This window comes from Etheostoma cragini, chromosome 3, assembly GCF_013103735.1.
Source record: "Etheostoma cragini isolate CJK2018 chromosome 3, CSU_Ecrag_1.0, whole genome shotgun sequence".
In the NCBI taxonomy this organism is placed as follows: Eukaryota; Metazoa; Chordata; class Actinopteri; order Perciformes; family Percidae; genus Etheostoma; species Etheostoma cragini.
Genome location: NC_048409.1, coordinates 10,408,143 through 10,429,068, shown reverse-complemented (window position 1 = coordinate 10,429,068; position 20,926 = coordinate 10,408,143). Strand labels below are relative to the sequence as shown.

General features: G+C 38.9%; 1 protein-coding gene across 2 annotated transcripts in view; it reads left to right on the top strand.

Moving 5' to 3' along the window:
• LOC117942063 (neprilysin-like) overlaps positions 1-20,238 on the top strand; it is a 32,341-nt gene extending 12,103 nt beyond the window's left edge. For both annotated transcript variants that reach the window (XM_034867366.1, XM_034867367.1), the window contains exons 5-23: positions 5,676-5,756; positions 6,166-6,261; positions 6,353-6,471; positions 6,623-6,691; positions 8,675-8,809; positions 9,415-9,516; positions 9,619-9,755; positions 9,914-10,007; positions 10,861-10,989; positions 13,973-14,071; positions 14,194-14,271; positions 14,492-14,595; positions 15,118-15,176; positions 15,315-15,434; positions 15,743-15,876; positions 16,294-16,359; positions 17,256-17,351; positions 17,617-17,693; positions 17,867-20,238. In XM_034867366.1, the coding sequence (XP_034723257.1) occupies positions 5,676-5,756; positions 6,166-6,261; positions 6,353-6,471; positions 6,623-6,691; positions 8,675-8,809; positions 9,415-9,516; positions 9,619-9,755; positions 9,914-10,007; positions 10,861-10,989; positions 13,973-14,071; positions 14,194-14,271; positions 14,492-14,595; positions 15,118-15,176; positions 15,315-15,434; positions 15,743-15,876; positions 16,294-16,359; positions 17,256-17,351; positions 17,617-17,693; positions 17,867-17,966 (1,895 nt within the window). In that variant the 3' untranslated portion in view covers positions 17,967-20,238. The remainder of the gene's footprint in view (positions 1-5,675; positions 5,757-6,165; positions 6,262-6,352; positions 6,472-6,622; positions 6,692-8,674; positions 8,810-9,414; positions 9,517-9,618; positions 9,756-9,913; positions 10,008-10,860; positions 10,990-13,972; positions 14,072-14,193; positions 14,272-14,491; positions 14,596-15,117; positions 15,177-15,314; positions 15,435-15,742; positions 15,877-16,293; positions 16,360-17,255; positions 17,352-17,616; positions 17,694-17,866) is intronic.
• Positions 20,239-20,926: the final 688 nt, after the last annotated feature.

Here is a 20,926-nt window from a genome sequence, read left to right as displayed (position 1 = left end):
AAGGGATGTTTGTATCTAAATGAACCTAATACGTTGTAGCTTTAGACTTTTTTCTTTACATTATTAAGTAGACAGACCTTGTTTACTTCCGTACTCATGGGCACATTTCACAAAGACTTCAAAACAAAGATAAAGATAAATCAACACCTGTGTTGCAAACCAAACCTAAATGAGTACTTCAATAAAGCTGTAAACCAAAATGGAGTTATTGCCACTGCGAAGATCTCAAGCAATGACTGTAGAAAAATAAATCTGTTATGTTTTTATACCACACTCAGAATATAAATCATCACTCTCATAACTCATTTCATTTTCAACTTCATTTACAGCTTCTATGTGTAAGACAGTCTAAATATAAGCTCTACAGTGATAAATTGGAAACAGAACTCAAACTGAAAACACTACAAGTGATATGCCATGTGACACCAGAGGCAGTCAAGGGTAAATTGGCATTAAATTCTGATTCTGTATCGTGCTGAGTGGATCGGCTCAAATTGACGTGATGTCTCAAAGACCCATTAGGTGGCACAACATCATTTTAAAAAAAAACGATGAATAACTCCAAACACACACACACATGGGGCAAGACAAAGAGAGAGAGAGAGAGAAAGAGAGAGAGAGAGAGTGTGTGTGTGTGTGTTTGTGTCTGTGTGTGTGTGTGTGTGGGTGTGTGTGGGAGAGAGAGAGAGAGTGAGAGGGTAAGCCTTTGCTGTGGTTAAACATTAGCACCAGGCAGCCAGTAATCCAATCACACACACATATGATCTGTGCCCTTTTGCAGAAAGCGCCCCATGAAGGGTCCCCATCTCAGGACTTCATTAAGATTAAATGAGCACATAAATAGTGCACGCATGTTAATGAGAAAAAGGGAGGATTACAAAAATGAAAGGGTAGAAAGACAGTGAAGTGAAAGGCGGTCATGCAATGAGTGAAACAAGTAGATATAAAGGACAGGGCTGATTCAAAGCTCTGAGCAAATGAAAGTAACTGAAAAAGATTATGATTTAATATTGAATTACATTTAGAATATTTATGGGCTGCTAAGTTGACTGAGAGTAGATATGACATTAATTATGCACACCAGAACAGATTTTTTTAATACACGCTGATCTGATGTGGCATTAGAAGAAATTAGAGATAAAAGAAAGAGTTAACCTTTTTTTTAAAGTGTGCCTTATCTAACTGTTTATTATAATTGGCCCTGTCAATACGTCGCTAAAAATACAGAGAAAGAACAATTTTCCTTCATTGTATCTTTTGATCCTAACTCACTAGGACATGAGTGATGGACTCAGGGGAGAGTTCCCTGTCACTTGACTATGTAATTAAAGATCCATCCTCTTTCCTGTATTGATCTTAGTGTTCCATTGAGATGTGCATTTTGCAACATTTATAAGAGTTATCCTTTTAAGTTTTTAAGTGGCAATACTTAGGCTATGAGTTGTGTGATGGTATATAAAAATCAAAAGGTTGTCCAACTTACACGGTACACTTTAAAAGCGTGTTTTCTTTTAATTGGAAATGACATGTAAAGTTTGAGAAATCTTCAGAAAATTTTTTAGAGGTTATGGTAGGTGGATTTTTTTAAATTATGGATAGAGCCAGGCTAACTAATTCCAGTCTTGTTTTACTAAGCTAAACTGCTGGATGTGCATCCACGGTCAGTACTGGACTTTGTTTGCACAGCTTTAAATGGCTAGTGGAAGTCAGCAGTTTTGTGAGTGAACAAACAAAGCAGATTCTGATGCTGAACTAACTGACGAAGCCATGATTTAGCGTTTTTTTTAACTTCAAAAACCTGAGGAATTGATTACTCATAAATGCTGCTACAGACAGTAATGCTGTAACCATCCAAATGCACATCAAAAATAGTTTAGAAACATTTAGGAGAATGAAGTCGTGTCACACCTTGCACATACTGTACATATAAATGCAATAATGTGTGATATAGCTATAAATTGATATCAAATTACAAAGATTTTTACATGTGAAGTTCATAAAGTCTGCCGACTGCTTTCAATCTATTTTAAAATGCCCATTTATGACTCTAAATTACCATAAACAACAGCAATAGCAATCATGAGGTCTACTATTTACATAAACTAGATTATGCATTTACACGAGTAGACTTTTAATAAAAAGTTACGTCATCCATTATGATGTTAATGACCCATCGTAAATCCCACGTACATAAGAATCCAAGTGCTTTTGGAAAATTGGCTGCTACTCATATTTTCAGAAATGTTAAACCCAAAACCGTAAAAACTGATGACAAAACAACAATTTCCCATGGCCAATTAAGAAACTTTCAGCTACAAAAAAACAATAATATAGCCTATATAAAAATATGTTATCAGGCTTGCTTGTTGTAGGGTGACCAGATGAGAATGGGTCAAATTCAGGCGAGATTTAGTTTGATTTCAGTAAAATCATTAACTAAATTTTCATTTTGAAACAAATAAAACAATAAAAATGTGTCTGTACAGCTGTTATTTATATTTAGTTTGCTGCTAGCATCACGCCTGATGTCTCACTCCCCCCCCCCCCCCCCCCCCCCCCCCCCCCCCCCCCCCCCCCCCCCCCCCCCCCCCCCGTGTAAAACACCAAACTACTTTCTACATACATTGAAAAATGCTTTGTTTGTATCACGTAAATCACAGTAATCCAGGGGTATTTACCCACCCAGTCCTCCCAGTAGAGTTATTTTTTGATTTTAGCTACGTGTTCATCGGGTCCCGGGACACCAGTCGGAGCCTCCATTTCAAAAAATGAATTAACGTAAAATCACCATGCGTATTTATCCAAACGTGACTATTCACTTATGTTGGTCCATGTACTATTGCAGCCAATAAGCAGCCGACGGGAGCTGGCTGCAGGATGACTCTTTTTGAGAGACATTGAGAGGCTCTAATTTTCGTGATTTCGTGACTGTCCCAAATTTTTTGGGACGTCTGATCTTCCCAGTTGTACATGATGATTTATTTGTCAGTACAGTGTAATTTGTGCTGTGCCACTGAACCAAGCCCAGGTGGAATGGATTTCAAGGGATCACATTAAAACCATTAGGTTATTAAATATTAAATAGTTATAACAGGCATTTCACAATTGTTGTTTGGAAAAAATGTATTGCAGTTTTTTTCTTCCTCTTCTTACAAGCCAGCGGACAAAGACAGTCTTTAGAAATGCATCCTTTCAGGAAACCTTTCACAGAATGCCGGCAGGATGAGGAACTGTCTTGGAGTTCAGTGAGAGTTCAAAGGTTGTTTACTTTTTAAAGTGTCTTAGTCTGGATTTGAGCTCCTAATCTCCTAAACAGGACAAGCCTTTTCTACATTTTTCTTTAGGGAGCCCAAAGCCACCCATGAGCTCTGTTATACTAGCTAAACTACAGTAAAAAAAAAATTCAATTAAAATGATATTCTGTACTTAATAAACTCCCCAGATAGTTTAAGCTAAAGTTGAGCTAAAGTTTGAGAGACAGTTTGAGTCAACACATCCTCGTACCTACATGCGTCGATTGCCAATGACTCCCAAAGTGACGTATGCAGTCTGACTTTTTAAACTTTTTCTTTTTTTTTAAATTTTTTTACTGTTTTAAAACACATGGCTTTCAACGTGGGGTTGTTTTAAAAATGTGAACGTTTCGGTTTCTAGTTTCAAGTTTTAAACACATAGTTAACATTGTAAAACAGAACTGGTTAAGTTTAGGCAACTAAAATACTCAGGGTTAGGATAATGATGTGAGGACGTGACGACACAAACCAAGGTCCGTAAACATGGCTCAAAAAGTGAACGTTGATTTACTGTTTCAAACTAGACACCTGAGTGAAAGTCCTGTGTTTGTTTGCTCGGACAGAGGGCATCTAATACTATCGTAACAAAACACTTGCATTCCCCGTTTTAGCAAATACCCCAATTACCAAGTGGTTGTTAGGTTGAATCTTGACGATCACTCACTCTCATGATCAATGCTGCTGAAAAGCGACAGCGCATCATGAAGGAATGGTTATACTTACAACTTTGTGCCCAGAGGCATCGAAGGAAAGTGCATTGTTGGTCCCATTCTTCACCCCCTTAGTTTTGAAAGTTTACACACCAACACTTCATCACTCATTTTGATTAGCTGTCTACCTGGAAATGTCTTCCTAGCCTGAGGTCGAGCTAACTGACGTCCAGATACCCACAGCACGTGTTGACAATGGCAGTATACTCAAGCAAAAAAAGAAGCAATGATGATTGAGCTTTGCTAATCCTTGATATTTTTCCACCTTTTTCCTTGTTTCACCACTCTGAGGTCACTAGCAGCGCCTTGATTACCGCTGCCATGCTGAGAATTCAATTAAACCACAGATTAAAATATGCAATGCAGATCTACAAAAAATGACCCAAATACTCCAATCACTCAAATGAAAAGACTAATTGCACCGCAACTAATAGTTTGTTTTTAACCATTTATTACACCCTTCAAAGCAAATGTTGGCCATTCACAGTACAAGGGAACATTTTATGATTGTGTACTGGTGCACTAGCACTTGTTATGCGTTCCTGGTCCCTGGTCTATCAATCTATTAATGCAGAGTCCATTTCTTTCAGTGTTCGATATGATGTTTGATGTTCGGCAGGTGGAATTGAAATGATTTTACAGAATTTCCAGAATGTTAAACACTTTTAATATCCTCATAAAAATATTCCATTTATGTTGGCAAGTTTTGTCATTACACACAAACCTCATGCACAACGTACAGCATGTCATCTGAATTTTTACAAATTACTGTTTTCAGGCAGCTACTTTAAATAGTGTATAACATTAGAATTACATTCCAACCATTTTTATGTATATTACTGTAAATAGTATATACAAAATCAGTTGTTTTCTATCAGTTCAATAGGATTTCTTTGTGCATGGCAGCTTTAAAGTTGATATATGAATAATGTACTAATGTAATGTACTACCGTGATACTCTCTTTCCTGTTCACTGATCAAGTTCTTGCTGTTCTTTAAGACATGTTGACTGTCCTGAAACTGTTTTACAGATCAACAGATTTTGTGTATTATGAATATTAAGTATGCATGTTTCTAGCTTAGTGTTAAGAGTAAGCATTTCATTTTGATCACTGAGTGAGAGCTCTGGTTGAAAGCCCAGGTTGGCTCTGACAGAGGTTCACACCTTGGCTTTGACCGAGCAGATGGTATTGAGTCTATGTAAGCATGTGCTCCCACAGACTTCTTACTGTTTTTTTTCTTAGCTTTTCTTTATAATGTTGTTTCCTGTAAACTTGTATAGAACCCCTGGACAGAAACTCATTCTGGTCAGAGAGAATTCTACAACGTCTTGCAAACGTCTGTTTCCACTGCGCGGTGAATACCATCCATCTGAACCTGCCACTGAAGGACCTAAAATCACTTTTTCTTTCAGACTGTTTTGTCACTGGTTGCCACATGTATTGCCACAGTTTGAAGTCATCACTTTATTTGTGTTGGCGCTCTCTGACGCAAGGACAACATGCCTTAATTAAAATGATGAAATGCATCTGGACAACCTGAGATTGTACCTGGGATTATTTACACGCCTCTCTTTTCCCTTCCCTCTGTGCACGCATTTCTTCTTTATCATTCTGTCTTTGTCTTTATTTCTTTCCTTCAATCTTGCTCTGTTTCTCTGCTCTCATTTTAGGTGTCCTTGAAAAAATAGTGGAGGGGGAAGCCACTGCTCTCACCAAGGCTAAGACCCTTTACAGGTCCTGTATCAATGAGAGTGAGTCGGCAGTCATCCATTTCTGCATCCTCTATTGTCCTAAAGTTAATATTATTCATAAAAGGTTATGTTTCTTTGATTCAGTTTATTGCATTGTCAAACTAAATCAAACGTTATAACCTAATTAAAAAACTGTTGTAACAATCGTCATCCATTATTAGTTTTGAAAGTAAGAATCACTAGTTTTCAGCTTGACAGCATAATTTGATGGAAATAATAATAACTTCATAGAAGTCAGATCAACAAATTACTCAAAGGCCTCCAAATGTATTAATTATGCTTGATATTGACTACAATATATGGATAAAAATAAGGTTTCTTTTCTTTTTTAATTGTGAATTCTAATTAGACAATGGCATTCATTATTAGAAACCAACTTTAGCTTGTTTGCATCTACTCCCCATTTAAGGTCTAATTGAGCTCAGGGGAGGGGCTCCTTTGCTCGACATGCTGCCTGATGTGTATGACTGGCCCTTAGCTGTGGACAACTGGGAGACCAACTATGGTAGAGTAATGTTTTTACAATGTCACCCACAGCAGATTTTGTATACAGTCAATTATCCTGTTCTCACTTTCCTTCCTTCTCTGGTACTCAGGTAAAACATGGAGGTTGGAGAACGTCATTGCCAAGCTGAATGAGAAATATGGAACTCAACTCTTGGTCAACTTTTTTGTTGGCACCGATGACAAGGACTCCAATTCATACATCATTCATGTAGGTGTGCAACTGTAGCTCAGAAAAAAAGCCCCCCTCACTCCCTGTATTTCATAGACCCATATTCATGCAGACACACACACGGAAAATAACCACCCATTTTGACTTATATAAATACATATGTCTGCTTTATTGTCTTCCTCTTTGCCAGTTTGACCAGCAGACAAACCTCGGCCTCTTATCTAGAGATTACTACGCTTGCACTGGACCCTATGCAGAGGTAGGTTTAAGGTGTACACACATAGAATGCCTTTATTGTCATTATACACATAGGCCTATACAAGCACACACACACACTTCGGTAATCAGGGGTTAAAGCCTCAGACTACCCCGGAAAACAGATTTACACTCTTTTATGTGATCAGGGGAAGTGTATATTTTAAAGGGTTTCCTTTTTTCTGTCAATGGGTTTCTTTAAACTTGCTCCTGGTGTTAATAGTTGGGTTTCTGTAAATAACATCACAGAGTACGGTCTAGACCTGCTCTTTTATCAAAAGCACAGGGAGATAACTGTTGTTGTGAGATGGCGCTATATAAATAAAATTGAATGGAATTGAATTGAATTTAAAGCAGATCTGGGAGCTCAGTCTAGGTGGAGGTAATGTACCTTCACACTGGTTGTCTCCTGCAATTCTGTAAAATCTTTTTTTATGTGATCAAATAAATTTTATTATTACAATTTACAATTAAAAACAATACACTGAAACATGAGAACAAGACCAAGAACAGAGAGGAAAGACGGGGAGGGGGAGACCTAATACAAACATAGCAGTAGGAATGGAGTCTGTATCTTTCCAAAAAAAACAGAACACACACAAACAAACCAGTAAAAGACATTGACAGAGAGACGTACTTAAGACATCAAATGCACAGATAGAAGTTAGGAGACTAAAGCACAAGTCTACAGCATGGATTTCAAGGATTTAGCAAAGTTAAGCCAAGAGTCCAGTCTTTTGTGGCTCTCCGTTTATGCGAGAGCTTCATACACTGAATATGACATAAATAAAGGAAAGGGTTCATTTACGAACAGACAAGTCATGAGGTGGTTTCCAACGTGTTGCAATAATTTCCAAATTTTTGAATTTTAGAGAGCTGAAGGAGCCGACAAATCATTCCGAATCTGAATAGATCTGGTAGAGCCAAGGTTTGCAGTCAGAGATGCTAGCATTGACAGCAGTTAGCTTCTCGTCAGTGTCGATCCCCGTTTCTCCAGTAATGCCTCTGCAATAGCATCAGTATAGCTGCGTTGGGCTCGGCTCTTGTTTGCCATTCTGCTTTAAGTAAAAAAGCCACTTTGTCGAGCACAAAGTGGTAGAATATTGGAGTTGGAACCAAATAAGACAACTACTTCTCAAAGTTGGGCTAGGAGCTACACTTGAAGCCGCTATCTGTATCCAGCTGATCACATGACTCCTACCATTCTGTAAAATTGAAAAAAAGTGATCTCAGCACAGAGGGCATGGAGTAAAAGGTGGTCCTTGCAATATTTTATGTACAGTCTGTCAAATGATATCGTTCAGATATTGTAGTAGTACTAGTAGTAGTAGATTTTGTTGTAGTGCACACACACACACAAACACACACAAACCCACACACGTTCACCTATGCCAACCCTGAATCCACAGAGCCCCCTACATAAGAAATTCCAACTTAACTCCTGCTTGTTACATAAGTAAGGTTTACATCAAGTGATGCATAATGAAGACAGCTCAATGTGTTCATTTGTGCCTGTGCCCCAGAGGTTCTTTGACCACGGGAGTTTGTTCCAGGGAACATGATGATTAACCAATAACGAGGCTCTCAGTTAAACATTAGTACCTGAATTTGCTTTGTGCTCATATGTAAACGTACTTGCATTTACGAGCATGTGTATTCAATCAATACAAATACCCTCCGAAGCAATGATGATTAAAATCAAAGAGGCAAAACAGAACAGATTTGTATGTCTCTCAATTTAGACCAGATGTGTGGGATTGGAGCAAACATCCTCTGCTCTGGTTTTAGTTTACAAATTATGGACCCTTGATTGAAATGCAAAAAAGCGCTTAACTTAGCTTGAGGCAGGCAACTTGTGTTTGTGTGTGTGTGTGTGTGTGTGTGTGTATGTGTGTTTTTTTGGGGTCATTGGTTAAACTGACCTCCTTTCCGTCCTGTTAACATAAATTCCAGATACGGATATCATGAATGAGTATTTGTTTGACAGGCATGTCGGGCCTACGAAAAGTTCATGATTGACCTTGCCAAGCTGATCCGCACCGACCGGGGATTGGCGATCAATGAAACACGCATCAGAGAGGAAGTCACACGAGTTATGGACCTGGAGAGAGACATCGCCAACGTAAGCGTGCATGCACACTTTTTTCAAGCAGATACCTTGTTAGTTGTTCAGATCTGAGAACTGTCTTTGGTCTTTAAAAGACCACTTTTTAGTTTGTTGAGAAACTGAGGGAAGGTGAACATGTTTTCCAGCAGCAATGCATATCTTACCTCCAATATCAGCTTGACACAACAGGAGGATTTTGTGAGCAATTAACTTGTGACAGAATTATCTCCTCCATGTGTAGCCCAAACCTCTCTCCTTAGTGTGTTTGTGGCTGCAGTCTGGAACAGCTGCCGTATAAAACAAGCTCTCAACCAGCCTGATCCCTGCACAACAAACTCTCTCTTTCTCAGACAACAAGTTTACACAGTCCACGTTTGTCATTCAGTGCTAGATGTGGGCTCTGCTCACTGCCATGCTTCACTTCCCCTCCTCTCTGCTGCTGCCTTTTACAAGGCAAGTCAGACCGTTGGAGCTCTGACATTTACAGACCTGAGTGCTCCAGGGACTCCAAATGATTGTTGCTGCTGGACCTGTACTTTACTTATACACGTCAGGAAACAGGAGGGTTATGTTGTGACAGAATTGTTGATTTTTTACTTCTCTGACTTACTTACTTCCAGGCTACCGATACTCCAGAGGACCGCAACAACCCAGTGTTGCTTTACAACAAGATGGAACTAGGTGATCTAAACGCCAACTTTACCCTTGAGGTTGACTCGCAGGTAAAAATAGACTCCCTTTCTATCATAATTTGCAGTTTCTTTTTCACCTTACTTTCTCTTTCTAATGCCACTCTTTTTTTCGACGTGCTTTCGGACTTGAAGGTATTTGACTGGAGTAACTTCACAGCTAAGATAATGGATACCGTCAACATCATTGTTTCTGACAAAGAGAAGGTCATAAACTACTCCCCCAACTATTACAGAAGACTTAACCTTGTCTTGGCAAGATACAACAAAAGGTGTGCATGTGTGTATGTTTGTGTGTTTGAGTCTGTAACCTAATTGTGTTTTGTGCAGTAGCTTGTTTGTGGGAAGTGGGTTGTAATAAATAAAGCTTATATATTTTAGCTTTGTGTGAGCAAGAGAGTTTCTTTGAACATACTTCATCTCCCCACAGGGATCTGCAGAACTACCTGGTGTGGCGTTTTGCTATGAACATGGTGGTAGGCCTGAGCAGATCTTACAGGGACACTAGGAAAGCCTTTCGCAAGGTACACCGCCAAGACCCTAACACCTTAACTATCTATAAATATACACACTACTACATTAATACTGAGTTTTAGCTGTGTAATACTAAAATTTCAGCACTGAAAATAAAACGAACAGTGACAATGCTAACGTAAGGATGTTTAGCAGGTATGTTTACCTTGGACACCATCTAAATGTAACATGTTAACATTTTGGAATTAGCATTAAACACAAAGTCAGGCTGAGGCTGATGGGGATGCCATTAGGTTTACTAGTATGTGGTCATGAACCAAAGTAGAAGGCAAAGTTAAACTTTGACCTGCTGTTGGCCCCTAATGACAATTTAAGGAATCACCAAAGTTACCACAATTAATTCGAGGGGGAGACATGAATGTCTGAATCTATGTTCTGTATCACATTTCCATGGAAATCCATCCAGTGGTCGAGATATATTATTTTGGACCAAAGATGCACATTGAGCTATGCTGCTAGCGTAAACATGTTGGTGCCTTGATTGAAAAAAAACATGTAAGAGTATTTCTAAATTATACTATACTGCCATTTCTTGATACTTACAGTATTGCATGACATATTATGTACTTAGCAAAGATACTTTGGTATCATTTGGGCTCTGATAAATACTAAATGTCAACACTCGGCTCCATTCATTCCCCACCACATTTATAAATATTTCTAATTCTAACCCTCTTCATAATCAAATTATCTCAAATCGGTCCTCTTTCTTATAGTCCTAACTGTGATGGTTATGCATAATGGAGGCACAAATAAAGAATTGTCACAAGGCTCTTAAACCAACATGCCAAGTGGGTTATCTTGCATCTGTGACTAGTCAGTGCTTCGTTAATTTCCCTGCAGGCTCTGTCTGGTACAACTTCAGAGGCAGCAGTCTGGCGACAATGTGCACTATACGTCAACAACAACATGGACAATGCTGTGGGACGACTGTATGTGCAGGAGGCCTTCTCTGAAAAAAGCAAAGAACTGGTCAGTAGTGGGTGGATTATTCGTAAAATGTAATGCAGGTTTAAACACTTGAGTAATTCCTTATTAGAGAGACTGTGGAATACATAATGAAATGTAATGTAGTATTGGGAATTGACAATTGGAAATGCTACCAAATACCGGAAATGAATCATGCATGCATTTTCACCAAAACCGGGCTCATGTTTATGTATTTAGTCTTTTACATATACTGTATACAGTATGAGAACATCTGTTTCAGGCCCATCCCGTTGAATGTGTTTATATGTTTATGTTTCTCTGAACAAGGTGCCCTTGCTATCCTCCCCACAGCACCCACACTGTAAATCTCAACTCTGGGCGCATTTGTGTGTATGAGTGTCAGATTGTTTGCAATCATACATCTGTCATAATGCTGAGGGTCTCACACACTGTAAATCTTGGTCGTTTTCTGGACCTTTACCCAATTGAGCATGTGGATTTCACACACCCTGACTAAATGCATTTGTATGTGTGAAATGTGACACATAACTCCAAGTATGTAACACCCCTCTCCTCAAATGCATGGCCAAACATACACCATATGTGTGTGTAAGCGTGCTGAGTTGACCTGCAGCTGGTACACAGGTTGCACTCCTCAAATACCAACCTTCTCTCAGCCACAGATATGTATTTCCACCAGTAGAATACAACAAAGTACTTTTACACAAGTTCTGAACTTGTATAGATTTTAGAGTAACTTATGGGTACATTCATGCTACTTAATGCTTTCACTACCACACTATTGTCACGGCATAACAACAACACTGGGAAAACCTTGATGCTCTTGTTAAGTCCAGGAGCCTTTAGACTTTGCTTATTCATGCATTTCAATACACAAGAGCTAAACTCTCGGCCACAAGGCTTTAGTAAGGATGAGAGGCCTACCTTTTTTTATAGCCAGCGCGCAGTGTTGCTCTGTCTTTCTGACCAGACCACTCCTCGGGTCGATGTCAATTTATAGACATTGAAGACGCGGGCAAAAAGCAATAACACAACTTGATGGGGAAACAGAAAACTTTGTCCTATGACTCTTATTGTGTCTGTTCCAAAACCAGCCCGCCCTTGGTCTGCTTCTTGTCCGCTTTGTAAGCTCTTTGAGGCAGGTAAGCAACACCCACCTCAGCTCGGTGGCCAATAGGAAACATGTCGTGACACACTATACATTGCATGTTTTAAGTCTGTGAAATTTATTTGAAAGCAATATGTATAATCTTTTACCGGTTAAAGAACAGCTTTTACAATATAATGTCTTCCTATAGATTAAACCACCATGACCAACTACAAAAGTAAAATATGACACTCAATAAAACACTTATCCAAAAGAAAATACATAATAATATTGCACTTTTTTGGCATAAGGAGAACATTTTTGCTGCTCAGAGTATATTATGATTAAAGTATTTCTCTACATTTGCTCAAGGATTTTGTATGCAGGACTTGTACTTGCTCATTGTTTGGAGACAGAGTGAATTAAATCTCATTGAAAAGCAGTGAATTAGATCTATAAAGATAAATACAGCTTTTGCAGATTTAGATTATAATCCCTGCATTTGACCCATGGAAATTATATTGTAGCGTTTTTACAAGCAAACAGACATGCAAACACAAAGATCTGTATATGCACACACACACACATCCACAGGCACATGCACGCATGCACACACTCACTCACACACACACACTCACACACACACACACATATGCTGTATGCTAAAAGATTTGAAGGAAATCCTATCAGTATGATCCCTGGCGGTATGTGGCAAACCACAGCGTGTTGTCCGAGTGGTCATGTAGTGTGTAAGCGAGGGGTCTGCTGATGGGATAAGACACTGGAATGCCTCTGTCAGCTCGCTGCAATCCGACAGCACAGCTGTGGTTAGAGTGATCCGGAAGGGTGACCTTCGGTCTCCCTGCAGTTTTTACTGTAATTCTTCCCTTTCTGATTTGGATTTCATTCTTGCACTGCTTCAGGTACTTTTTCGTGAATTATTCTTATTCAGTTTTTGATTTGTTTGCGGACAGAACTTCGATGTCCTATCACCATGGTATAGTACAAAGTTTGGAGAGCATTATGCCATCACGGTGGCGTCAGTCAGTCTGTCTCTCTGTGTGCAGGCGCATTCGTGTTAATTCTGTAACTCAAAAGCATTACATTGTTGAATATATACTTAAGATTACACCACAATCTGAGTTTTAGATGTGGAGTTTTGAGCACCTTACTGTGTGAACAGTAAATCTCATTATTGTAAGATCCCTACAGTTGTGCCAGCATGTTATTGGAAAACAAGTATGACATGGACATATTTGTTTAGTTCCAAACATTTATTAACTCAATGAGAATAGCATAACTTGTTTGTTTACTAATCGTTAAACATTAGGCTAAATGATCACTTCTATAAATTACAGTTATAAAGTTTTGGATTATTTCATTAACTCAATAATTCAACCCCTAGGCAGAAGGTCTTCAAATGTAGAATTCATTTTTTGCACACACATTTAATTGTCAATAATTAATCCTGACTGCCCTTGCCTCACCTCCCTTCAATAATATGTAAAAATGGTTGATATTTTCGTTATTATTCCATCTGTCCTATTAATCACACAAAACATTATTACAGTACCGGTAATATTAATCAGGGCCACCAAACTTCTACACAGATAGAATGTAACCCTGAGTGCGTATATTGATATGTGACTATGTAATTATGGTTCCTAGTTCAGGGAAGTGTATTTTTATGACTGTGTTGCACAATGTGTTGCAGTGTGTGTTTTCCACTGCATCCTTTCTACAGACATTATGAGAAAAACTCCCACACTATATACAATTTGAATGGACTGACTGTTTTTAGGATATACTGTATATTTGATTTTGACATGTCAGTGGCATATTTGTGACTGTTGTCTCTTTCTGTGTGTGTGTGTGTGTGTGTGGGGGGGGGGGGGGGGGGGGGGGGGGGGTCATCAGATGGAGGGGATGATAAAAGACATTCGGGAAGTCTTTATTAGTAACCTTGATGGACTGACCTGGATGGATTCAGAGACCAAGAAAGCAGCTGAGGAAAAGGTTAGCAGGCTTTCCATCAGTTGAGGCAGGGGTGGGGGGTGGGCGGGTATTTTACTGTATTGTACTTCTTTTGGATATGTGATGACTAAAACATTTGTCAAATTGTCCCTACTTTTCTGTAGGCCCGAGCTATTCGCGAACGGATTGGCTATTCCGACAACATAATGGATGACAAATACCTAAACAATGAGTACAAAGATGTGAGTGCCTGAAAAGATGTGATTGTGAATGTTTTTCTTCCTTAGCCAAATTAATGTAACAGAATACCTGAGTGAGTTCATCAAAGCTGCATGGCAATTTTATGAAAATATCTTGATGAATTCTTGCTTTTATGAGTTTTGCTGGAGATAATATGGCCAAGTGTTGATAGCTCTCATCAGGGCTAATCCTCCTGTTTCTCTGGCTGTGTGTTGGTGTCAGCTGGCCTACAGTGCAGAGGAGTACTTTGAAAACATTCTACAGAACCTGGAGTATGTGCAAAAGAAACGCCTGCGGAAACTCAGAGTCAAAGTCAACAAAGACGAGTAAGATTTAATTGATGTATTTTTGGTTGCAGGGTGAACTCATTGTTCTGCAAACAGGCTTTTTCCAGTTGTTTAGTAATTTAAAGTTATATTCTTTATTATGTAATCACTAATAATAACTGACCTATTCACTTATGGTGCTTGTAGTGTGACACACCATCTTGCATTCAGCACAGCACATCCACATTCTCCCACACAGACTCCTACTCACACATAGAGTTCAGCCTTCCACTGAGCACAGCAGTAATGCTAATGTTAGCTCGTTGTCATTAATAACAGAGTCATTTGACACTGCATTGCCTTGTCAACAGAGTTGACAGGAATTGGCCTCAGTGCCGTTCTTAAAAACGGACAAACAAAAAACACACACATAAAACAATTAAATGTGAGGAATAAGAGCAAAAACACCTTTTGCGTGTGTATAATGCATTTATACAGCCATATTTATCTGTCATCAAATCTTAGTCATGCTGCACTTCTCACTTTATCATTCTTTAATTCCCCCCTCCTTGCCTTCTGCAGGTGGGTAACTGGAGCTGCTGTTGTCAACGCATTCTACTCATCCAGCAAAAACCAAATAGGTATTCCCACATGTGCACATGCTAACGTGTGTGCAATTCTTTAACATTCGGCATTTTGTAAAGTTGTGTAAAGACAAACCCATAGAAGTTACATTTTCACTTTTTTTCTTTTTTTTGTTTCTTTCCCCATGGTGTCAGTTTTCCCTGCAGGTATCCTGCAGCCGCCTTTCTTCAGCAAAGGCCAGGCTAAATCTCTTAACTATGGTGGCATCGGCATGGTGATCGGTCATGAGATCACACATGGCTTTGATGACAACGGTATGATTGTCCACACTATTGCTCTTTATTTCTCCAACAAACATTGTCTTCATTGGATTATGTAAAGGTGTTATGTTCAATGTTAGAATTGTTGTACACTGATATCCACAACTGCAAGTCACCCAGAAACACTATGGAAATGAATGGAATGTAATGGAAACCTGTAATTAGCATCACTTCCGGCATTTTTGTGCTGTCTCAGAGAACACAATAATAGATGTTTAGGCATAGAGAGATGTCACAATCTTTTTTTCATGTTAAACAAATACAAGCAGCCAATCCTCAATGCATTTGGCTCCATTTTTTAGGTCGTAACTATGATAAAGATGGTGATCTGAAGGATTGGTGGACACCAGATTCCACTGATAGGTTCCTGGACCTGTCGAAGTGTATCGTCAATCAGTATGGCAACTTCTCCTGGGACCTGGCCAATGGACTTCATGTATGTCTTGCTAGACAATCTTTCTCTACTTCTTCTTTCTTTAAGTTTTTATTTCATTCACTTTTTCTTAAATATTGTCCCACACTTGCTCATTGTCTCATGTATTTGCTTTGCTGTTACCTTTGCCAGCCTATCCATTTTCATCTTTCTTCCAGTTTTGCAGGCTCATCTCTTCTCTGCTTCAGGTGCCTTTAATATTTTCTGTTGACATATAAATCACTCTCCCTCTCTTTGTTACACTCCCTCTTTCCTATTGCTTTGAACAATGCTTCTTATATCCCCTGGGACAATGCTTTCTTGTATGTGTATCCTAGAAAAGTGATATCTGTGATTTTCTGAAATACAGAGGAAAACAATATCATCTCCCTTTGTCCTTTTCCCCTGCCTATCTGTGTGTTTTCTCTACTTATGTCTCAGTTAAATGGTAACAACACCCTCGGGGAGAACATTGCTGACAATGGAGGGATACGACAGGCATTTCAGGTAATGACCCCGAAAACAAAGGGGGGAACTCAGTTTAGAAGTCCTGATTTAAAGATGACGTAATTTTGCCAGGTCACTGTCAGATTCATTATATATTTTAAAGAACCATAAAGGACGTGCTTTTGCTTCTGATTTCGTCAGTTTTATCAGAGAGGAACAGATGAAGAGCATTCACACATTTGACTGCAATATGAGATAATGAATATTGTTACTACTACTCAACCATGATGTTGATGAGTATTTTTATTTTATTTTTATTTACAATAACATTGTCAATTTTCTTGCTCCTGGAGATTGGATTTCCATTGTGAGACAACAACAAACAACATGTCTGTATGCTATTATTTGAGGTTCATGCTGGACAGGGATTGTTTGGTGGTATACAAAGTGACATGAATTAACATTCAAATGAAACTAAAAGGCTGACAATATAGTTTAGATTCGAGTTCCTGCAACAACTTTCAATTTGCTTCATAAATCAGTAAATAGTTTCTAAAACAACACAGTTGTATTTTTCACACACACATAATTTACCAAAGAGCCCAGCATGTGAAAGTCTGTATAAGGAGTTTACAAGAAGTATCCTTAGAGATGAGTCATTTTGATGAACACAACATAATAACGACCACAACTCAAACTGTTTTGCAATCTTGGTTTACTGCTTATTTTTCAAGTTTATCATTGAATAGTAATGAGTCAGAAATGGTATTATAAGGCACATTAGGTATTTGTTAAGTGGAACATCTACATTTGATTAGCAGAAGTGTATTATGGAATGCTTTTTGGCCAGGTTTTTATAATCAGTAGAAATTAGGTAATTTCAAGACTTTTTTTCATGTTTTTAAAAAACAGCTGCAATATAAGATGAGAACATTTGTCTCATATTAATACTGCAGGCCTATAAGAACTATGTGGAAGAGCATGGAGAGGAGCCATCACTGCCAGGAATTGACCTTTCCCACAATCAACTCTTCTTCCTAAACTTTGCTCAGGTAGTTGACGGATGTGTGGTTGGACTGATTGACTGATAGATTGATGTCTCAATGGATTGATGGATAGATGGATAGATTACAGGATCATGGACACATAAATGGATGAGAGATGGATTGATTACAGTAATGGATGGATGATGGACACTTTGGTGGGTAGTTTCGATATATGAATGGATTGATGATTAAATTAGAAACATGCAGTATATTGTTGTATTGTAAATTGCATTGGTCTAATGCTATATGTCCTAATCTCTGTTTTTTTCAGGTTTGGTGTGGAACGCATCGACCAGAGCAAGCAGTTAATTCCATTAAAGTAGATGTACACAGTCCAGGGAAATTCCGGTAAATTCAAACTGATAATCTTTCTTATGAGGCCAATGGCAGGGACAAATTACAGTAGGAGCTAACATTTTAAAACCTTGATAAAATGACATGTGTGTAAATTTCAATTACAAGTAACCTTCTAATATATCAACTTTAACTCCAACCAACAATCTCCTTGGTGTGTGTTACAGGGTACTGGGCTCCCTTCAGAATTTCCCAGAATTTGCCAAAGCATTCAACTGCAAAAAGAACAGCTACATGTTCCCTGCCAACATCTGCCGTGTGTGGTGATCCACGGAACTCTGGGATAGTGTAGTTTGGGTACCCCTGCAGCACCTCTCCCCTCTGACTGTTGGAGCACTCGTGTGGGGCTAGAGGGAAGTGAAAGCTCCCCTTAGCTCTTTACTGAATGGACCAAGGCTGGTGGATTGACACTGCAGTATGCACTTCCTCCGCAGAAAGCAGTGGACTGCACCCTCACCACCCGGATGGAGCACTGTTTCTTCGACTCTGATACTGTAGTTCATTCAATCAGCTTGAGTATTCCTCTACTCACTGGATACAATCACTCCTTCTGTTTGATTTTTTTCATCTTGTTTTACTCATAATATGAGAGTCTGCCAATGTATGTGTGTGTGTGTGTGTGTGTGTTTGTGTGTGTGTGTGTGTGTGTGTGTGTGTGAGAGTGTGTTTCAGTCAAAATACTGTAAAAGTAGTTGTCAAGAGAGGGGCAGGAAAACAAATCTGCTCAAATCCACTGACATGAATACACCACCCACCCAACCACCCTCATACAGTACACATGTAACAGGGCTGTACCACTGTTCTGTAAGTGGGACAGAGCTGTATGCCTCTCATCAAACCTCAGCTGGCTTCAGCCTTCATCTACATGCTGATACACTCTACAATGTAATCATAATGTACTCTTTGTTAATACTTAGAACTAGATTGAGTAATTATTACAGAAAATCTGAATTTATTTTGCGGACTAGACAAGTTCGTTTTTAACCGTGATGGCATATTACACAATACTGTTGTATAGTTAATGATAATGACTTAACTGCAGTTGACAGGCAGCTGCTGCTCATTAGCAGGCTTTCAAATAAACCAAAACTTTGCCTTGAAGACAGATGGTCATGAATCATTGAGCTGACAATCGACAGTCACCAGACCCTTTTATACATTCACTGAGCCTCCTGTGTGTTTCTTCGTGGATGTGTGTCTCTATGTGTTTTCCAGTCTTTATAAATCGTTACGATCGCTACCTACTGTTTGTCAAGCAAATTGGTATGCCTTACATGATCTGCTGTGTTTGAACGTGTCAATGTGTATTTGCAGGAGAAAAAAAGGAAAGAAAAATGTGTAATTGAAGCAATAGTTTGACTTTTTCTTTGCTTTTCTTGCCAACTGTTAGATTAGAAGATTAATTCCACTCCCATGTATTTAGGCTACAGCCAGCAGGCGGTTAGCTTAGCTGAGCATTAGACTGGAAACACCTAGCCTTGCTCTGTCCAAAAGGTGAAGAAAAATGACATGGAAAGCTCACTAATGACCTGGTTACTTCTTGTATGTTTAACCAGTACAGTACCAGTGTGGTTTTGCGGGGCGTTATGTGTGTTATGTGCCGGACTGTTTCTTTGCTGAGAGCAGTGACTTCCTGTAGTCTTGACAGGACTTGAGAACTTGGAGTCTGAACCCTTTCATTGTTTTATGGATTCAAAAAAAATGTGCTTGTAAGCAGATTTGGTTTTACCTTTGGACGGTCAGGCCAGCTGTTTCCCCTCTTACCAGCAGAACCATCACCTAGCTGTTTTATATTACATAGACTTATATAAGTAGTATCAATACCCTCAACTAACTCTTGGCAAGAAGGTGAATACATGTATTACACTTGTTGAACTATTTAAGAAAAGTGTGGCGAGTTCTCAGTTTGATCTTGGTCTAATCAGAGGAGGTGAGTCGAGCCATCTATTTTAAATGTTTCTTTTACACATTGAAGCAAAACTCAATTGATAGACGATGATGTGACTCAGCTTTTGAAGGATTTATCTATTTTAAACTGCAGGCTGACTCTTTGTTGGAAGTTAATGCACCTCATTCAACAGTGCATGCATTTTTCTGAATGCAGAAGGTTGTATCAGTAGAACACAGTTTCTATGGATTTGTATGGCTTTATTTTCTACGTTAAAGTGTAACTGAGGCTGTAATACAAGGTTTGTTAATTGTGGAAATTTTAGCCTTTGTCTTTTATATAGAAATCAGTGCAATGAATGCTCCGCCTTGATCATGTAGACCACTTCTTCAGACAGTATACAACACCCTCCATGTCCATTGATAAATCCTGTGTTCTGTTTTTCCAATTGTTTGTGCGAGCTTTCTATTTCTCTGTCACTGTTGCTCACGCTTTCATTCTTTCTGTCTCTCCCTCTCTTTCTTGCTCTCACACTCCACCTGTAGAAGACAGATATACCTCAGTTGCCTGTATTTAGATACTTTATAATAATTACTGATAATCATCTTGAGGAGCATTGTCTTTTCTTTCAAAATAAATCTTTAAATAACACGCTGAGCCTGCAGCTGCAGGATTGTGTATGTATTTGTGTGTGCATGTGTTGTTTTAGCATCTGAATCAGGCTTCTTTATAAATGCATTGCAAACTCTTACATCTGATACATAGACATGTTACATTCCATTTTAAAGGACAATTCCGGCGCAAAATGAAGCAATGAAGTAAATAACACATGGGTACCGAGTCGGCTGTTCCCTGGGAGTTGTTTTCATGCTAATCAAATGGGACCAGTTTTAGCGCAGACCCCTAATTAGCTTATAGTTGTTGTAGTTGTTGGGGCACCGGTAAAGTAAAAAGTAAAAACTTTTTCTAGACCACTGACAAGGCTCAAAATAGAACCATACATCCACGGTAACATAAGGAGGGTCACTACATGTAAACCAAAGCATTGAGAGATAGTTTCTTGAAAATAAAATAACTATGAAGACAGTACCGTTTGATATACGGGCAGGCACCATCTTGGGAAAACATGACCAGTTGAACGACAAACACCGTGTAAGCAGTAGCATGCACGGTGTTTGTTATTGGACCGGCCATGATTGTTTTACCAGTATGGCGCCTTCATGTATGTGTAAACGGTACTAGATTTTGGTAGAGTACTACATGTTGAACCGGAATTGTGTTTTAAGTGTTGGTGTCTATTTTTTGCAGAGAGCCTCAAAATGAGAAACATCCTTCTAAT